Raw genomic sequence first — 20,760 nt, 5'->3', positions numbered from 1 at the left:
GCACATCTTTGGACTGCGGGAGGAAACCGGAGCACCCGGAGGAAACCCACGCAGACACGGGAAGAACGTGCAGACATTGACCCAACGGGGAATCAAACCTGGGACCATGGAGCTGTGAAGCAACTGTGCTAACCACTGTGCCCCCCCCCCCCTATCATTGCTGCTCTTATGTTTTTATATCAAGTTAAGTACAAACTATCTGGTGCATGAACATGACAAGATGATGTTCGACGGCTAACTTTCTCTCCCTTCTTTTGGTGACAGGAATGCAGGAAGTGAGAAAAAGGAGGGCAAGGGGAGGACAACGAGGCGGGGAGCGGGGGCCGACGGCGAAGAAGCAGAGCAAGGGAGAGATGGGAGAGAAGGGCAGGAGTTTTTGTAGGAGAACACGGATAAGGCAGACATGGACAGTGAAGAGGATGAGACATGGAGAAGGGCCAATTGTGGGCGAGTCTCTGGCTGAACTCTCTGGATGCGTTTCAACCACGTCATGCCTGCACTTGCTAGCTGACAAATTGCTACTCGACTCTCTTTTCAGCAGGCAGTAAACATTTGGCATAGTCGATCCAAGCAAGCCAGGGTGCCAAAGGACATTCCAAAACTTTAAGAGGGTGATGGTTAAGCACATACGTTCAGTAAGAAAGGAGGTTTGTAATCTTTAAAGTCAACCCAATGGAGATGGTCTTTTATGGCCTTAGATAAAGCCCTTTAAAGACCTTTCTTCCTATGATCGTCAAGATCAGTGGCAAGAAATGGGGGGGTGGGGTTAATTGCATCTGATGATATGTAATAGACAAGATGGCCTCCTGAAGCTTGCTGAATTGCCTCAAGAGTTGAGAAAGAATTTCCTCTGACTTTTTCCTGAAATTCAGCACAAGATTTCTTTGACCTCTGGTGTGAGAATTATTTGGGACATGGGGAAGAAAGCATTATCCAAGAGATGCCAATCTAATATTGTCGATCTCCAATAAAGTAAACACATATTTGCTGGTTCGAACACAAACTTCCAGGGTTTGTGTCAATAGTTCAAGAAGTGAATTAAACTGCAATGCATCTCATAAGATTAAAAATGTACTAAAAGTTATCTCCTCCATGACAAATCTATACAAAATGCTTTTTTTTTATAGTTTATCTTTTTAATTCAGAATATTATCTGTGAACTGATGATTCAAGGGTAGCATGAAATAGGTCGATACACCTTTGTAGGCTAAGTGACTAGTTAATGCTATTTTAAAGCAAGTCATTTTCAGTGTCATGTAACATGCAATTTTCTTACCTTTTGGTTTTTTTGGGGGGGGGGGGGGGTGGCGGGGGGGCTTTTGGCCTGGATTTAGCTATTCGGAACTCATTTTTCCACTAAAGTTACATTTTATATACAAACCACAGACATAAATATTAACTTTCCTCTTAAAGTTCAGAGCATCATGGATCACAGAACAAGCTCTCCACTCAAGCAGAAGGTTAGGTATCAGAATAAATAACATTTTCAAGGGCTACAGGCGGAGATGGTATGAATTGCAGACATGTTAACTTAACAATTGAAAGAGGCCGAACCAGAGAATATTGGTCCTGTTAGTTGCTAATCAATAATGTAATAAAAGTTTAACTGTAAATGTTATACTTACAACAAACAGTGTGCATTGCCTTTCCATTTTCTCTGGAAATTTCGGCAATCCATTCTTATTCAGTTTTACAAAGAACCTTTCACTGCAAGGAAATAAAATTAGCCATGAGGATCCATCATCCTTTGACGCAGCACCTATGATCTTAGACATTACAATTTGGAATCATCCCTCTAGTAAGTCAACCGGAGATGATCAGTTACATGATACAGTTCTGGCAAATGAAATATACCCACCACTCAAAAATAAACGTTTTATTATAACTATTGTTTTAACGGCCTTAAAGTATTGAAAATGGTCTTTGTTATTATATAGTTTCTCACATAAATCACAGGGCAGTGGATCGTAGATTAACACAGTGCAGAGCCAAGGCATTCAGCCCAACATGTCTATGCCGATTCTTTGGCAGAGATTTCAATTGCATAGAACATAGTGCAGAAGGCGGCCATTCGGCCCATCGAGTCTGCACCGACCCACTTAAACCCTCACTTCCACCCGATCCCCGTAACCCAATAACCCCTCCTAACCTTTTTGGATACTAAGGGCAATTTAGCATGGCCCATCCACCTAACCTGCACGTCTTTGGACTGTGGAAGGAAACTGGAGCACCCGGAGGAAACCCACGCAGACACAGGAAGAACGTGCAGACCATGCACAGACAGTGACCAAAGCCGGGAATCGAACCTGGGACTGTGGCACTGTGAAGCCATAGTGCTAGCCACTTGTACTACCGTGCTTCCCACGGTATTAGTCCCTGATCTTTCTCCAGTAGCCCGGTGGCTGATTTTTCACTTCAATTATTTACCCAATTCCTTTCTGAAAGTTGTCACTGAATCGACTTGCAACATTCCTTCAGGCAAAGCACTCCAGATCACAACAACTTGCTCTATAAATAGAAATATTTTCTATTGTTTCCTCTCGTTCTTGTACCAATCATGTTTAATGGTGTTCTCCAATTATCAGTCCTTAAGCCACTGGAAGCAGCTCCTCCTTATTCGCCATTTCAAAATCACCCATGGTGTTGAACCCATTTATCAAAACTCCCCGCAACCTTCTCTGTTCGAAGGATTACAACCCTCGTTTCTGCAGTCCCTGCTGGCACCATTCCAGTAGATCTTGAAGCAAAGGTGGTCATTGTGTGAAGGAAAGTCATGTACACAAGAAGGTTACTATTTCTTTTCATTTTTATTTTTTTTAAATTTAAAGTGTCCAATTATTTTCTTTTTAATTAAGGGGCAATTTAGCATGGCCAATCTACCTACCCTGCACTCCATGGGTCATGGGGATGAGACTCAAGCAGACAGAGGGAGAATGTCCAAACTCCACACGGACCGTGCCCCAGGGCCGGGATCAAACCTGGGTCCTCGGTGTTGTGATGCAGCAGTGCGAACCATTGTGCCGTCCCTGATGTTACTATTTTTGAATGAATTTTACTGAGCTGAATAAAAATGAAATAAAAAAACAAAAAAACTTTTCTCCCAAGTAAGCAAATTGGTTTTGCTACACTTGCAAGTTTAATGGACAGGTGAGTACAGTGATGTGTTAATGTCACTCACTTCTAATAATACTCTTTATTAGTGTCACAAGTAGGCTTACATTAACACTGCAATGAAGTTACTGTGAAAAGCCCCTAGTCGCCACATTCCGCCGCCTGTTCGGGTACACGGAGGGTGAATTCAGAATGTCCAAATTATCTAACAGCACATCTTTCGGGACATGTGGGAGGAAACCGGAGCACCCGGAGGAAACCCACGGAGACACGAGAAGAACGTGTAGACTCCGCACAGACAGTGACCCAAGCCGGGAATCGATCCTGGGACCCTGGAGCTGTGAAGCAACAGTGCTAACCGCTGTGCTACCGTGCCCCCATGATGAAAAACCTTCATCAAACATGGTGGTGCTCAATTAAACGTAAAGTATGTCCCTTGACACGAATTAATGAAAGACAACTAGTCCATGTCCATCCAATTTAAAATATGGGTTGGTCTCGATGGGAATTGAACAAAAGCATGTTGATTCATTTTGATTCCGTGCAATATAGGTTTGTGGATGGATTGCTTTTTGTAAAGAGAAGATTTTGGAGTCATATAAATTGTAAAAATCCCAGATAATCATGAATCATTTTGATGATTTAATTTAAAATAAATGAATTGCTGGAAATGTGAAATGAAGGCAGAAAATACTGGCAACATAAATCCATCAACATCCTGTATGAGAAAAGATGGATTAATACGCGAGACCTCCTGATGAAGATAAATCCCTCTCTTTTTGCTTCCAGAAGATGATGAACCTGCATTTATTTTTATTGAACTTTCTTATAATTTTGATGTACGAGGTCATATTAAAATTGAATATCGTGGGTGGCATAATGTCAGTGGACTGGTAATCTTGGGTGCTGGGTCTGAATGCCACCACAGCGGGTGGTGAAGTTTGATATAAATTGCCAATATAAATCTGGAACTAAAAGTCTAGTGATAACCTGAAACCATTGTCGACTGTGGTAAAAAAAAAAAACCTGTCTGGTTCACTCGCGTCCTTTAGGGAAGGAAATCCTTACCTGGTCTGGCCTAATGTGGGCCCACAGCATTGTGGTAGACTGTTGAATGCCCTCTGAAATGGCCTTGCAAGCCTCTCACCTCAAGGACAATTAGGGATGGCACAGCCCACGACACCTTGTTCCCATGAATGAAATTTGTTTACGTTATAAAATCTACAATTTATTTGCCAATTCTATTAAAATGGTTCAGAAATTAAAATGAAATACCCATGTAAAAGTACCAAGACAAGGCCAGGCGTTTCACCCCCCGCCCAAAAGCAGAGAAGTCAAAAGGTGGATTACTTTCAACTGCTCGTGTGCTTTTCCTGGCAGACAGGTCAAAAACTGAGTTATATGAGCAGAGTATCTGCTCACCTTGCATCAGGAGTTTCTGAGGACCCAAAGGAGAGGAATAAATGAGAGAGAATAAAATGCATGGAAAGAGAACACAAATTGTCAAAACTGAGAGTTTTAACTCGATAGCTGGGGAAATGTAAAAAGACAGATATATTGCTGACAATCCCGCAAGAAACGATAACCTGGAATTTTCTGGACTGATCTGGCAAGGTGCACACATACAATCAGGCCACAAGTCACTTGAATGAACTCAATGATTCTGGAGTTTTCAGCAGGTGAGTCATGCTTAAACCGCTTTGGTCTTTTCTGATTATTTATTGATTCCTCAGCCAAAATGCATTTCCACAGGGGTCCCAATCAAATTCTCGAGCCTTACAGAAGAATTTGTTGCAATTGCATTTGCCAAGTAGCTGTCTTCCAATTACAATTAGATTTTCAGATGCAAAAGAAGATGAGATATTTTCCTTGGTGCTTAACTGCAATTGTTTTCTTTTGTTGAATACACACATCCCCACTGAGGCCCATTGTACATTTTCTGTTTCTTTATAAAGGATTGTTTTTTAAGTCACTGTCCGTGTGGAGTTTGCACATTCTCCCCATGTCTGCATGGGTTTCACCCCCACAACCCAAAGATGCGCAGGATAGGTGGATTGGTCACACTAAATTGCCCCTTAATTGACAAAAATAATAATTGGGTACTCAAAAACGTTAAAAAAAAAAGATTTTTTTTTTTTTTTTTTTATAAAGTGTTTTTACGCCATCTGTATTAGTTGCATGAAAACTTTAAAATCTTGCCCAATTGTACGTTCTTAAGCCATGCTTGGCTAATGAACATGAATAATGGTGAATAAACTGAAACTTTAATAGTCACGTTTTTAAAAAATATTTTTATTCTCCGCCTTTTTCACATTTTCTCCCAAATGTACACCCACCATCAATAAACAATAATCAGTAACAAATATGTCAATCCCCATATCAATAACAACGATCCCATCCTCCCACCAAACCCCAAACATTAGCCCGCATGTTCACATAAACAAATGACAAAAAGGAATCAGGAATCACCCACAGTTACCATTAACACACACCGGCCCCCCCTCCCCCCAACCCTCCCCCCCAACTAATGTTCGATGTTATCTTGAAAGCGCATAATGAATAATGCCCATGAATTGTAGAACCCCTCCATCCTCCCCCTCAGTTAAAACTTAACCTTCTCAAGAGTCAAGAATTCCAACAGGTCCCCCCACCACACCAGGGCACAGGTTGGAGAGGTTGCTCTCCAACCTATCAGGATCCGCCTTCGGGCGATCAACGAGGCGAATGCTACAACATCTGCCTCCGCACCCGTTTCCAACCGTGGCTGGTTTAATTGTCACGTTTGAAGGGAAATAAAGTTTTCCTTCAATCTTGATGGTGTATGCCGACTTGTGTCACTTGTAAATTTCAGTATATTTTAATGAGATGGACCCACACAGAAACCGCCAAGCTAATATATTACTCAAAGTTGCAAAAGATGCACATTATAGCAAAATAATTCAATTTATTCTGTGCTTTTTAAGTACATGGGACATCAATTTTTCCTACACTTTAAAACAATCCATAAATTAAACACTGCCAAAAAATGATTCATAATTTATATTGGTGGCCTTATGAATAAAAAGCCTGCAATGATGTTTAAAAGTGGCATTAAAAGAAGCCATGGACTTAATGAGGAAGAAAGTACTTAACTGTTTCTGAGGTGAAAGAATAAGCTGTTCATATGATAAGATAAATGACATTCCGTTAGATAAATATTAACATGTTTTAGTTTGCAGGAAATATAGAGTACAATCCTCAGGCGTTTCAATAGATTACCATTGCCTTATTTCTTCCCATTTTTCTCAGAGTAGATTTCTTAACAGAATGGGCAGACAGCGTGCAAATGCCATTCAATGCAGATATCTGAGAATATATTTAGAACATAGAACATACAGTGCAGAAGGAGGCCATTCGGCCCTTCGAGTCTGCACCGACCCACTTAAGCCCCCACTTCCTTTCTATCCCCGTAACCCAATAACCCCTCCTCACCTTTTTCGTCACCAAGGGCAATTTTATCATGGCCAATCCACCTAACCTGCACGTCTTTGGACCGTGGGAGGAAACCGGAGCACCCGGAGGAAACCCACGCAGACACGGGGAGAACGTGCAGACTCCGCACAGACAGTGAAGCCACAGTGCTATCCACTTGTGCTACCGTGCTTATTACGGAAGGGAAAACAAGTGCAATTCCAGTAAATGGTTTACAATTATCAAGAGTTTCATAGAATAAAATAGAGATTTTTTTCTCAAGCGATCACTAATTTAAAATCATTAAAAGTGAGGAACATTATGAGAAGAAATTTATTTAGAGGATTTGTGGAGCATCGAGTGCTTGAGGCAGAAATTGTTGGTTCTTTTAAAAGGAAATTCGGATAAATAGTTAAAGAAAATACAGGACTATTGCAAGGATATAGACTGTGAAATTGGTTGTTAATTGTACCCCGATGTCTCACAGGCGTGCACAATTCGGTGTTGTTAATTTAATTTAATAAGAGGGCGTATCATGTTTTGAAGCTACTTGCAGCATAGAGGAAGGTGATGGCTGCTGAATCACAACGTGGAAAAGGATGGCATGCATAAGACACCCCTACAGAACATCACAAGTTTTCTTTTCAGATCAGGTTTCTTTGTAGTGCTAATGCTGTTTTCTAGGCTCCTGCTGTCTTTTCTGGGAAACATAGTAAGGGCAGTATTAGTTCCAAGCCCATCCACGTATTTAGGGGGAAGACCGAGTTCTTCTCAAGTTAAAATCACCAAGAATGTTGGAAACTAAGGAGGTTCCAATTGGAAAGTTGAAATCATTGACTATCATCCTACCTCAGAATCTAAGACCACTGTGACACTTAGAAAAGATGGAGCAGTGCAGAGGAATATTCACCTTTTGAGTTTCCTGTGAGATAGGTAAGCATATGTGCCAAGAAAATGTGATTTTGGCAGGAACATAAAAATGTATTTTGTACAGAGTTGTGATTTTGGCATCAGTGGAATAACAGCTTGGGGTTGGAAACCTCTCTTTGTCCATGCAGTGAATATTCCCCGAGTAAACATTCAGCACTCCACTTCAAGAGTAGAGGAGCTGGCCAAACACTTTGATGGCTTTGAAAAAGCTGGAAAATCAGGTAGAGCTCTTTCTTGGCCTTTCTTTTAGAAACAAAAATAAAATGCATTTCCCATCTGCTTCACTCTTGGTTTACTCGTACTCTTCAAACTAATCTCTGAACACTGATCGAATGAGCTGTGTTTTAACCAAGTAAAAATGGAAAACTGCTTCTGTGACACATGCTTTGTTAATGTCATCTACACCCAGACGACCAACTCCAACTTTCAGTCAGTATCCAGAAAAGGCAATGCTCTAGGAGCAGAAATGTCAGAATCTATTTGTGTACATACAAATTAAGACATTTCATTGACCTGCATAAATGGCACATTTGCACACCAAGTAAAGGAACAGAGATGAGAAAAGATTAGTAGCATTATCGCCTTGAAAGTGTGCATCCATTCCGGGTGCGGCTATGCAGAGCTAGGTCGCATATTCGGTAGCTCCCGCTTAGAACGGACTTTTGGGCTCTTTTACAGGGCCCCCACGGCATTTGTTTGACATTTCCCGGTGTGGGAAGAAGACTGCAGCATTCCCCTGACAGTGTCCCCCAGGAATGTTATGTCTATTGGCTACCAGACCTGGCAGAAACAGTAAAAGATTTGGCTTGAGCTGCAGGAATAGACAAAAGCCTCTTCCAGCTTGCAGGCGGGGGAAGGGCAAGCTTAAAGCTGCAATCTGACTTGACTCTATCAAAGGTGAATTCTAGCAGCAGAGGGAACAACTGTGAAAAGATCTACCAAGGCCATTGAAGAAGCAGGGACGAGGCTTCCGGTGGCGGCCATGGAGGAGTAGGTCGCGCAATCGGCAGCTCCCGTCTCGAACCGACTCTCAGACCTTTTTCAGGAGTTTCCATAGACTTTTTGGGGCAGACTGGTGAAGCAAACACTGCCAAAAGGATTCCCTCTCGACTTCCGGTTGCGGCTATGTGGAGCTAAGCCGCATGATTCGGCAGCTCCCGCTACCACGGACTTTCGGGCTCGTTAGAGGAGCCCCAACGGAACTTTTTTTTTTTTTTTTTTTTGACGCAACCCGTGGGGAAGGGAAGAGAGAGGTCCCCCTCCAACTTCTATGAAACGGACCAGAAGTGTAACGGCCAAAGGAGCGGCACTGGAGCAACGGGAGAAGTGAGGGAAAGAAAACAAAATGGCGGTGGCCAGGGACAAAGGGGAGCTGCAGGAGTTCATCAAGCACTGCTTCGAGGAGCAGCGCGAGGAGATGCGCAAGGAGACGTTGGCGCCTATGCTTTCGGCAATTGAAGGACTCGGGATCACCCAGAAGGCCCACGAAGCTAAGATCCAGGAGGTACAGAAAAGAGTCAGTCAGAACGAGGACGAGCTCGTGGGCCTGGCGGTGAGAGTGGAGCAGAACGAGGCGCTACACAAGAGGTGGGCGGGAAGACTCGAAGACCTGGAGAACAGGTCGAGGAGAAAGAATCGGTGAATCCTGGGTCTCCCTGAGGGAGTGGAGGGGGCTGATGCCGGGGCATACGCGAGCACGATGCTCGAGGCGATGATGGGCACGAAGGCCCCTTCGAGGCCGCTGGAGTTGGACGGGACACATCGGGTGCTGGCGAAGAAGCCCCAGGCAAATGAGCCGCCAAGGGCGGTGGTGGTGAGGTTCCACCGGTTCACGGACAGAGAGTGGGTCCTGAGATGGGCCAAGAAGGAGTGGAGCAGTAAGTGGGGCAATGCAGAGATCCGAATATACCCGGACTGGAGCACGGAGGTTGCAAAGCGGAGAGCGGGTTTCAACCGGGCCAAAGCGGCGTTGTACCGGAAAGAAGGGAAATTCGGAATGCTGCAGCCAGCGCGACTGTGGGTCACATACAAGGGCCAACACTACTACTTCGAAATGCCTGAAGAGGCGTGGACCTTTGTACAAGCCGAAAAGTTGGACTCTAACTGAGGGTTTGTGAGGGTGGGGGGGATGTTTGGGGGTTTGATGTGTGATGGTTGTTGTATATAGGGGGTCAATCACGCGCAGGAAATGTTACATGGGCTGGGGGAGAGAGACAAGGCCGCGACAGGAGCTGTGCCAGAGGGGGGCGGAGCGGGCTTTGGAAAGCACAGGGTGTTTTCCCGCGTGTGGGAAGAAAGGCGGGAAGGGGAACGAAGGAATGCATATGGATTGGGAGACTCCCATGCAGGGAGGTCAGTGGGACGGCGGGGGAAGCCGGGGTCAGCAGGCGTCAGCTGACTTACGGGAGTGACATGGGGGAGCAAAAAAGCTACACAGGGGTCTAGCGGGGGGGAGGGGAGAAAGGGTTGCTACTGCACTGGCCGAAACGGACTGGGAGACAGAAGAGGTGGTCGGGACTGGGGTCCCCCCTCTGGGGGACTGGAGGGTGAGGGAGGTGTGGACACGGGACTGGTCCAGAAAAGGAGATGGCTAGTCGTGTGTGTGTGTGTGGGGGGGGGGGGGTGAGAGCCCCTCCAATCCGGCTGATAACGTGGAATGTGAGGGGCCTGAATGGGCCGGTGAAGAGGGCTCGAGTGTTCGCGCACTTAAAGGGACTGAAGGCGGACGTGGCCATGCTCCAAGAGACACACCTGAAGGTGGTGGACCAGGTCAGGCTAAGAAAGGGATGCGTAGGACAGGTATTCCACTCGGGACTGGACGCGAAGAATAGAGGGGTGGCAATATTGGTGGGAAAGCGGGTGTCATTTGAGGCCAAGACTATTGTAGCGGACAATGGAGGGCGATATGTAATGGTGAGCGATAGGCTGCAAGGGACGTGGGTGGTGTTGGTAAACGTATACGCCCCGAACTGGGATGATGCAGGATTCATGAAGCGCATGTTGGGGCGCATTCCGGACCTGGAGATAGGAGGCCTGATAATGGGAGGGGACTTCAATACAGCGTTGGATCCAGCACTGGACCGCTCCAAATCAAGGACTGGATAGAGGCCGCCGGCGGCCAAAGTACTTAGGGGGTTTATGGATCAGATGGGGGGGGGGGGGAGTGGACCCATGGAGGTTTGCAAGGCCGCAGGCCAGGGAATTTTCTTTCTTCTCCCATGTACACAAAGCCTTCTCCCGGATAGATTTCTTTGTTCTGGGGAGGGCGCTCATCCCGAGGGTGGAGGGGACGGAGTATTCGGCTACAGCCGTTTCGGACCATGCCCCGCACTGGGTGGAACTGGAGCTGGGAGAGGAGAGGGACCAACGCCCATTGTGGCGGCTGGATGTGGGACTGCTGGCGGACGAGGTGGTGTGTGGGAAGATGAGGGGGTGTATCGAAAGGTACTTGGAGGCCAACGACAACGGGGAGGTGCAGGTGGGGGTGGTATGGGAGGCGTTGAAGGCGGTGATCAGGGGAGAGCTAATTTCCATTAGGGCTCATAGGGAGAAGACAGAGGGTATGGAAAGGGAGAGGTTAGTGGGGGAGATTTTGAGAGTGGAGGCCCCAGAGGAAAGATTACTTGGGGAAAGACGACAGCTCCAGACTCCAGAGTTTGACCTGTTGACCACAGGGAAGGCAGAGGCACAGTGGAGGAAAGCGCAGGGGGCGACCTACGAGTATGGGGAAAAGGCTAGTCGGATGCTGGCACACCAGCTCCGTAAGAGGATGGCAGTGAGGGAAATAGGGGGAGTCAAAGATGGAAGGGGAACCACGGTTCGGTGTGCGATGAAAATAAACGAGGTATTCAAGGTCTTTTATGCAGAGCTGTACAGATCCCAGCCCCCAGCGGGGGAAGAGGGGATGAGACGATTCCTAGATCAGCTGAGATTCCAGAGGGTGGAGGAGCAAGAGGTGGCTGGTTTGGGGGCACCAATTGGGTTGGAGGAGCTGAGCAAGGGTTTGGGGAGCATGCAGGCAGGGAAGGCCCCGGGACCGGACGGATTCCCGGTGGAGTTCTATGGGAAGTACGCAGACCTGTTGGCCCCGCTACTGGTGAGGACCTTTAATGAGGCAAGAGAGGAGGGGACCCTGCCCCCGACAATGTCGGAAGCGACAATTTCTTTGATCCTAAAGCGGGACAAGGACCCACTGCAATGTGGATCGTACAGGCCGATTCCGCTCCTCAATGTGGATGCAAAGTTGCTGGCAAAAGTGCTGGCCACGAGGATCGAGGACTGTGTCCCGGGGGTAATCCACGAGGACCAGACGGGATTTGTCAAGGGCAGGCAACTAAACACCAATGTGCGGCGGCTCTTAAACATGATAATGATGCCATCGGAGGAGGGAGAGGCGGAGATAGTGGCAGCTATGGACGCGGAGGAGGCCTTTGACCGAGTAGAGTGGGAGGACCTCTGGGAGGTGCTGCGTAGGTTTGGGTTCGGGGTAGGGTTTATCAATTGGGTTAAGCTCCTTTATAGAGCCCCGATGGCGAGTGTAGTGACGAACCGGCGGAGGTCGGAGTACTTTCGACTGTACCGAGGGACGAGGCAGGGGTGCCCCCTGTCCCCCCTGTTGTTCGCATTGGCGATCGAACCATTGGCCATGTCATTGAGGGAGTCTACTAAATGGAGGGGGGTGGTCCGAGGGGGAGAAGAGCATCGGGTGTCGGGATATGCGGATGACCTGTTGCTGTACGTGGCGGATCCAATGGAGGGGATGGTGGAGGTCATGCAGACTCTAAGGGAGTTTGGGGAGTTTTCAGGCTATAAGCTCAATGTAGGGAACAGTGAGCTCTTTGTATTACAGGCGGGGGACCAAGAAAGAGGGATAGGGGACCTACCGCTGAGGAGGGCGGAGGGGAGCTTTCGGTATCTGGGGATCCAGATAGCCAGGAGTTGGGGGACCCTACATAAACTGAATCTGACGAGGTTGGTGGAGCAAATGGAGGAGGATTTCAAAAGATGGGACATGTTACTGCTCTCGCTGGCGGGTAGAGTGCAGTCGGTCAAAATGGTGGTCCTTCCGAGGTTTCTGTTTGTGTTTCAGTGCCTTCCCATCGTGATCACTCAGGCCTTTTTTTAAAGAGAGTAGGCAGGAGTATTATGGGGTTTGTGTGGGCGAATAAGACCCCGAGAGTACGGAGAGGGTTCCTGGAACGCAGTAGGGACCGAGGAGGGTTGGCGCTGCCAAACCTGGGGAGCTACTACTGGGCAGCAAATGTGGCGATGATCCACAAGTGGGTTATGGAGGGAGAGGGGGCGGCATGGAAGAGGATGGAGATGGCGTCCTGCAAAGGAACGAGCCTGGGGGCGTTGGTGACGGCACCGCTGCCGCTTTCCCCGACAAAGTATACCACGAGCCCGGTGGTGGCGGCAACGCTAAGGATCTGGGGCCAATGGAGACGTCACCGGGGTGCAATGGGAGCCTCGGTGTGGTCCCCGATCAGGGGTAACCACCGGTTTTTCCCGGGGAAGATGGACGGGGAGTTCCAGAGCTGGCATCGGGCGGGGATTGGAAGAATGGGGGACTTGTTCATCGACGGGACGTTTGCGAGTCTAGGGGCACTGGAGGAGAAGTTTGAGTTACCCCAGGGAAATGCCTTTAGATATATGCAGGTGAGGGCCTTTGTGAGGCGACAGGTGAGGGAATTCCCGTTGCTCCCGGCAGAAGAAGTTCAAGATAGGGTGATCTCGGGTGTATGGGTCAGGGAGGGCAAGGTGTCGGAAATATACCAGGAGTTGAAAGAAGAGGGGGCAGCGCTGGTAGAAGAGTTGAAGGGTAAATGGGAGGAGGAGCTGGGGGAGGAGATCGAGGAAGGTCTGTGGGCTGATGCCCTAGGTAGGGTTAATTCCTCCTCCTCGTGTGCCAGGCTCAGCCTGATACAATTTAAGGTTGTCCACAGAACGCACTTGACGGGGGCGAGGTTGAGTAGGTTCTTTGGGGTAGAGAACAGATGTGGAAGGTGCTCAGGGTGCCCGGCGAACCATGTCCATATGTTTTGGTCATGCCCGGCACTGGAGGGGTTGTGGAGAGGAGTGGCGGGAGCAATATCTCAGGTGGTGAAAGTCCGGGTCAAGCCAAGCTGGGGGCTAGCAATATTTGGAGTAGTGGACGAATCGGGAGTGCAGGAGGCGAAAGAGGCCGGCATTCTGGCCTTTGCGTCCCTAGTAGCCCGGCGAAGGATCTTGCTAATGTAGAAGGAGGCGAAGCCCCCAGCCTGGAGGCCTGGATAAATGATATGGCTGGGTTCATAAAGTTGGAGAGGATTAAATTCGCCTTGAGAGGGTCTGTGCAGGGGTTCTACAGGCGGTGGCAACCGTTCCTAGACTATCTCGCGGAGCGTTAGAGGAAGGTCAGTCAGCAGCAGCAGCAACCTTGGGGGGGGGGGGGGGGGGGGACGACGTCCTGGGAGGGGGGGAAAGGGGGGGACTGCCTGGGAGGGTGGATGAGCAAGAGATAACATGAAGGGTTGGGGAAACTGGCATGTACGGGTGAGGGCCAGTGTACAAAGCTGTGTAAATATATCATTTTGCCATGTATATATCTTGCTCTGCGCGATTTCTCGTTTTTTTTTGTTACGAGGGGGGGTTATTGTTTGTAAGGGAGAAAAATTGTGTTAAAAAACTTTAATAAATTTTTTTTTTTTCAAAGAAAGTGTGCATCCAGTCTTACTTTCAGATTCTTCGGAAATGTAAGCTCAGCACTGTTACATTCCTTGCCTTTTCTTCAAGATAGCCAGATATGTAGTGTTGACAAAGAATATGCAAATAAGAAGATTGAATCAAAACTAATTTATTTTACACTACTAAACTAAAATGAAGTTCACACACTCTACGGAGTTACAGATAATAAACTAATGATACTGAATCTGCAGTACCGTATTCAATATTCTATCTAACTAATAAACTACACTATGACTTGACCTTGTGCTTTATTTCTCTATTCAACTTTCACTCTGCTCTCTTCATGTTCTCTTCAGCTTATCTTCGGCTTCTCCCAGAAATCCTAGAGATGCTGTCTTATATACAGTGAATTAGTGACACCCTCTAGTGTTTGATTTACACACAGATTCAGATATTAACCCTTTAGTATACTGGCATTATACATATCATTACAAGCACTGCATCAAAATGTCACTCCTTGGCATTCAACACCATTTATTAAATGTGTGGATGTGTCACCGAATGAGCTTGAAATACCGTTGCCATTTTGGTTTTGTTTTGTTCAATTTGGCGATTTGCCCTTCTTGGTCTTTTGGTTAAGGTCAGGATATTCCTCAAGTTGGTGCTCGGAGCGTGGAGGCTCTCTGCGAACTCGCTCACACGGAATCCCCTTCCTACATCTCCTATAACCGTACTGATCCTATTAGGAATTTTATTTTCATGTACAGAATGATCTGTTCGAGTTGCATGCAGAACAATACTTTCCACTATAGCTTGGTACACATGACAACAAACCAATCCAATCGAAGGTGTAATGCCTGTTCTTGTGGGCTTCGATTTACTATGTCCCTTGGCTGGGGGACCATGAATTTGATTGAATTTGAATTGGTTTTCGGAGCAAGCAAGGAGATGGATTGGGGGTTTGCCCTGTCCAGTCTGCGCATTGGTTTCTTAACTCTTGAGATAGGATTTTTTTTAAAAAGATTTTTTTTTTTTTTTTTTAAATTTGCTCTATTTTTGCATTTAAGTATAATTCTGCACTTTACTTTTTTTTGATCTCACCTACATTTCAAGGGTGTTTTGTTATCATCGGCACAATGTTCAGTGATAGAAACCAGCACTCGTTCGGATTTCAGAAATCTTCTTGCCCTTAAGCAGCCAGACGATACACAAAAGTTCCACAGCAGTGATCATGGGCATGTATTATATGTTAATGCTCTGATAATCGAATTTAATCAGTTTCTCCTCATGAGAAGCATTATTAAACACATTCTGAAAATCCATATACTCTCTACCAATTGCATTCATATACCTTGGTTGAAAAGCAAAAGAATGATTCTACCAAGACCAGTTACCTAATCAGTTACCAATCCTCCCAAAGCACAGATTACCTCAAAAGACACTTCTCCTTCTGTGCCCCATGATCTCGGCAAAGAAAAACGAAAGCCTGCGTGGCTCGTGGACATTGAGGCTAAAATTGAATTCAATGCACGCATTGTAGCTGAAAATATCATGCGTTGGACATGTGTTCTTGAGATGTTAAAAGCCAAAAGGACGTACAAACAATGACAGACACCCAGAACCTAGACACGGACTGGAGTGACTAAACACTGTGCAAAGATAGGCTGGTTTCCAGTGACGGCACTGTCATAATATGCACTCACGCACATCATGAGGTAAAGACAGGCAGTGATAGACACCCAGGTTAGCCAATCAACACATAGGACAGAACACAACCAATTATGAGGCAGAACACTAGAGGGGGGCTTCCTACTATAAAACACACGAGGCATCAGCATTCCGCCTCTTTTCACTGGTGACAACTGTAGTGAGTCAGGGTGTACATATCATTAGCACCTTTTACACGTGGCTCAGGGCTAGTCTGGTCTAGTTAGTTAGAGTTAGCATACTTCGAGTAGTAGAGTGTCAACCCACAGCAAGCTGTGTGCTTTGTTACAGAAGTTCAATAAATCGTATTGAACCAACGTCTAAGTTTGGTGTCTGCTTTACAGTATAACTGCATCTAGTTGCAGTCTGTGTTACCCCAGGGTTAATAACACGACAGGCACGACGCTCTGAAAAGATGTTAGTGCGGCAAAGCTCTAAACTATATTCAAACTTGAAGCTGCCTTACTGGGTTGGTCGGCATGACCTATCAACTTGTATGAAATAAACTAGCAGCAAATGAGGGCGCGGTTGAGTGGGAACAGAATGTGAGATGGATGCTCACCTGAGATTAAATTCAAATCTAGCCTCTAAAGGTTTTTTAAATTCCCAAATCTAAGAGCAGAGGCTGTAGAGGGGCCACAAGCTTCATGGTGGCAATGTATGTCCATTATAAATATGTAGAGAGGAATTTATAACCAGTCATCAATAGAAGGTAAGCAATCCATCAGCCCAGAACAGAAGTGACAGAAAAAGGGCAATACAAAAGAAATATGCAGCAGTCATGGAGACAACATAATGATCAAAAGCAAACATGATTAAACATTGTTTATGTTATTGTTTAGATTCCACTATCCAATTTGAACATGTGCAGTCAAATATAGTCGACGTGAGACAGGTATTTCCTCAAGAAAAGTTATGTGCTTGTTCTATGATTAACATGATGTAAAACAATACAGGAGATAATAATTGCTGGGTAAATATTTCTGCTAACGCAAGGCCCTTACACATATTCCAAAATTCAAGCTTACAGGATGATCAGAATTCGCTAGTGCACGCCGGACAGAAATTAAAAATTAACGGAAGGCAGGAGCTGTCAGAAACATTGATCACTTCCGACCTCAACTTTCTGTTCAGTCAGCAGTTTACACATAGGTTGCTGCTGTGTATTATAATATTTGGATACTTTGGGAATTAATCCTGCCACGATGGTGGAGCTTATGAATCACTGATATAATTCAGTCTCTCATATCAATTTTTGCCATAAAGGACTTTCCAGTCGTTGTCCAAATTGATTTATTACCAGATTTTGTCAGGTTAGATTAATGGAAGAGAAGAATTGTACGATTTTATAAGCACGAAGGGGAAGGTGAGGAGAGGCAGAAAGGCCAACACAGCTCGATCTTCATGAAGTCAAATATCACGTCGGGCAGATTCATTTGTTCAGTAGGTTTTGAATCCAACCCCAAGAATCAAATTAACTTCTGGGAATCACTCCCACATGTTCACTTGTCGAGTTACATTCAGGGAGTCAAGATTAAAGTATTGTCTTCAGTTGAACGGGGCCAGAGGACAGCACAGGAAGAGCTCGGCATGCACATTTACATCAGACCCCACCGTAGAGACTTGCATTCTCACCCAAGTTCTATCTGGTAATACTTTGATTCGTCACTACTTGTATTGAAATAGCAAAGTCGGAGCACTGTGGGAAGCAGAAACCTAGACACAGTCATTTGCCATACCAACGATGTAAAATTGAGGAGCGATAGTCCCACCAATGGCAGGAGGGTATAATTACAGGGTGGTCAATTACATAGGTAGCTTTCAAATAAATTTATAATGGAAGAACTAATAACGCACTGCGGACAGAAAGGGAACACAGACTTAAGATTGGTAACATATTGTACAGATAAACTGTATCTCTGGTATATTTTTACTCCATGGTGCTAAGTATTGAAATGCAATTGGGCAACATGTTTGGAGAATGTCGAGCATTGGTAGCCAGCGATTGGTACATGGGTCACTATTGGTTCTAGTTTACAGTCACACCCTGCATTTAGAAACTCAATGCAAACGTGAGACCAACATAGATGAGATACTTGCTCGGAGAAAGAAACTCAGAAGATCCAAAACGATTTGAAGCAAACAGTAGAATGGTAGATTAGGTCTTGAACATTTAGTCTTGGAATGAAATCAAAAGAAGAATGAAGCTAAAAGGCATCAAAAGATACTAGAGATGTTGGAGCAAAGGTCACCCAAACAAATAATACTTAAGTACTTAAGTACATAGCCAATTGTCATGTGAGAGTGCCTTTAGGAAATAGGTGTTTAAGAAATGTACCTTTAAGAAATGGGTATTATCAGTGATGTCAGAGTGTGGGTGGAGCTGGGCTGTCTGTCAGCTTTTTACTTTCATTTTTGAGCAGGCTGCAGGGTGTGTTTTAGTTTCGTTTTCAGTGTTGGAGCTGAAGCCAGACAGAGCAGGTGTACGGTTGATCTCTCTGCCATGAAAAGGCTATCTCTTGATCATTTGGTGAATTCAAAATTATAAATGTTCTCAGCAATGAATGTAAACCTAATGTGCTTCTGACAAAAAGTGTTTTAAGTCTTATGGATGTTAAAAGGAAAGGACAAAGAAAAATTACAGCACAGGAACAGGCTCTTCGGCCCTCCAAGCCTGCGTCGATCCAGATCCTCTATCTAAAACTGTTGCCTATTTTCTAAGAATCTATATCCCTCTGCTCCCTGCCCATTCATGTATCTGTCTAGATACATCTTAAATGACGCTATCGTGCCCGCCTCTACCACCTCCGCCGGCAATGCGTTCCAGGCACCCATCACCCTCTGCGTAAAGAACTTTCCACGCATATCTCCCTTAAACTTTTCCCCTCTCACCTTGAACTCGTGACCCCTAGTAATTGAGTCCCTCACTCTGGGAAAAAGCTTCTTGCTATCTACCCTGTCTATACCCCTCATGATTTTGTAGACCTCAATGAGGTCCCCCCTCAACCTCCGTCTTTCTAATGAAAATAATCCTAATCTACTCAACCTCTCTTCATAGCTAGTGCCCTCCACACCAGGCAACATCCTGGTGAACCTCCTCTGCACCTTCTCCAAAGCATCCACATCCTTTTGGCAATGTGGCGACCAGAACTGCACGCAGTATTCCAAATGTGGCCTAACCAAAGTTCTATACAACTGTAACATGACCTGCCAACTCTTGTACTCAATACCCCTTCCGATAAAGGAAAGCATGCCGTATGCCTTCTTGACCACTCTATCGACCTGCGCAGCCACCTTCAGGGTACAATGGACCTGAACACCCAGATCTCTCTGTACATCAATTTTCCCCAGGGCTTTTCCATTTACCGTGTAGTTCGCTCTTGAATTGGATCTTCCAAAATGCATCACCTCGCATTTGCCCAGATTGAACTCCATCTGACATTTCTCCGCCCAACTCTCCAATTAATTATATTCTGCTGTATTCTCGGACAGTCCCCTTCACTATTTAAGCTTTATAAAGCTGAAAGGATTACTTAGTGTTGTATTCTTTGGGGGTTGTATTTGAATTGATGGTTGCTAAGATGGTCACTGTATGTTTTAAAAAGGTTAACTTGAGTTCATAGAATAAACATTGTTTTGCTTTAAAAAATACTTTTCCATTTCTGCTCTACCACACCTGTAGAGTTGGCCGTGTGCTCCCCGTACCACAATCTATTAAAAGTTGTGGGTCAGGGGAACTCCATGATACACTTTGGAGTTCTCTAAACCCTGGGCCATAACAAATTGGGGGCTCGTCCGGGATAAAAGTCTATCCATTGGATTGGCTTAGTGGACTTAAAGACAGTGAGGGGTGAGCATATTGTGGTTGCTTTTCAGGTGTGAAATTCTAGTTTAAGTGGGGAGTGTGTTGTGGACAATGGCTCTTTCAGAGGCTCTGAAGGTTTTGGGGGTGGAGACAGTCACACGCAGTACCTTACGGACAGAGACTAAAAGGCATCAAAACATACTAGAGACGTTGGAGCAAAGGTCAACCAAACAAATAATACTTAAGTACTTAAGTACATAGCCAATGCAGTAGGATACAAAACGGGAGAGAAAGTGCTGCTGAAGCTTCCTTATATTCTGGTCATGTTAAACCTCAGAAGGGCAGCACGGTGGAGCAGTGGTTAGCACTGCTGCCTCACGGCACCGAGGACCCGGGTTCGATCCTGGCCCCAGGTCACTGTCCGTGTGGAGTTTGCACATTCTCCCCATGTTTGCGTGGGTTTCACCCCCACAACCCAAAGATGTGCAGGGTCGGTGGATTGGCCACGCTAAATTGCCCCTTAAGTGGAGAAGATTTGGGTGCTCTAAATTTAAATTATAAAAAAAAAAAAGTTAAACCTCAGGTAGTTTAGCCACTTCTAGTCACTGGAGGTAGTTCCGCCAACAGCTACTGGACTGATCCAGAATGTCTGAAAACCACCGTTATGAGAAAGAGCTAGAGAAGCAAGGGCTTGTTACTCTCAAAAGGAGACAACAGCTATAGAGTTATCAAGGGATGAAAGTTACAAAATGGGACGAAAAAGGTAGAAAATTGCGAGGACAAAGGAAGACAGATTCAATCTCATTAAGGGCAAATTTGAGACAGATATGAACTCACCTTCAAACAAAGAGCAATCAACACAGAATGGGCCTTTATGGAGATAGAACTGCTGAATTTTTAATCTTGGATATCACATTAGAGTTTCTAAAGTGCCTTTGCTGATCACAGAACTACAATGAGGCAAATGGTCTTCCTTCTCAGTATTTATCTTGTGATCTTATGAGCTAAGTGACTTTGACTGTTAAATAAATCCGAATTCCTGTCCCCAGGAAGCTTGAAGTGCAAATATTTAGAAAATCTAAATGAATTAT

The 20,760-nt window shown here is 45.6% G+C and overlaps 1 protein-coding gene across 6 annotated transcripts in view; it reads right to left on the bottom strand.

Moving 5' to 3' along the window:
- The window catches only part of LOC140396552 (dedicator of cytokinesis protein 4-like), a 458,932-nt gene that overhangs the window by 245,013 nt on the left and 193,159 nt on the right, over nucleotides 1-20,760 (bottom strand). For all 6 annotated transcript variants that reach the window (XM_072485296.1, XM_072485300.1, XM_072485297.1 and 3 more), the window contains exon 9: nucleotides 1,626-1,707. In XM_072485296.1, the coding sequence (XP_072341397.1) occupies nucleotides 1,626-1,707 (82 nt within the window). The remainder of the gene's footprint in view (nucleotides 1-1,625; nucleotides 1,708-20,760) is intronic.

Source organism: Scyliorhinus torazame, chromosome 19 (assembly GCF_047496885.1).
Source record: "Scyliorhinus torazame isolate Kashiwa2021f chromosome 19, sScyTor2.1, whole genome shotgun sequence".
NCBI classification, from domain to species: domain Eukaryota; kingdom Metazoa; phylum Chordata; class Chondrichthyes; order Carcharhiniformes; family Scyliorhinidae; genus Scyliorhinus; species Scyliorhinus torazame.
This window is presented reverse-complemented; position numbering and strand designations above follow the sequence as displayed.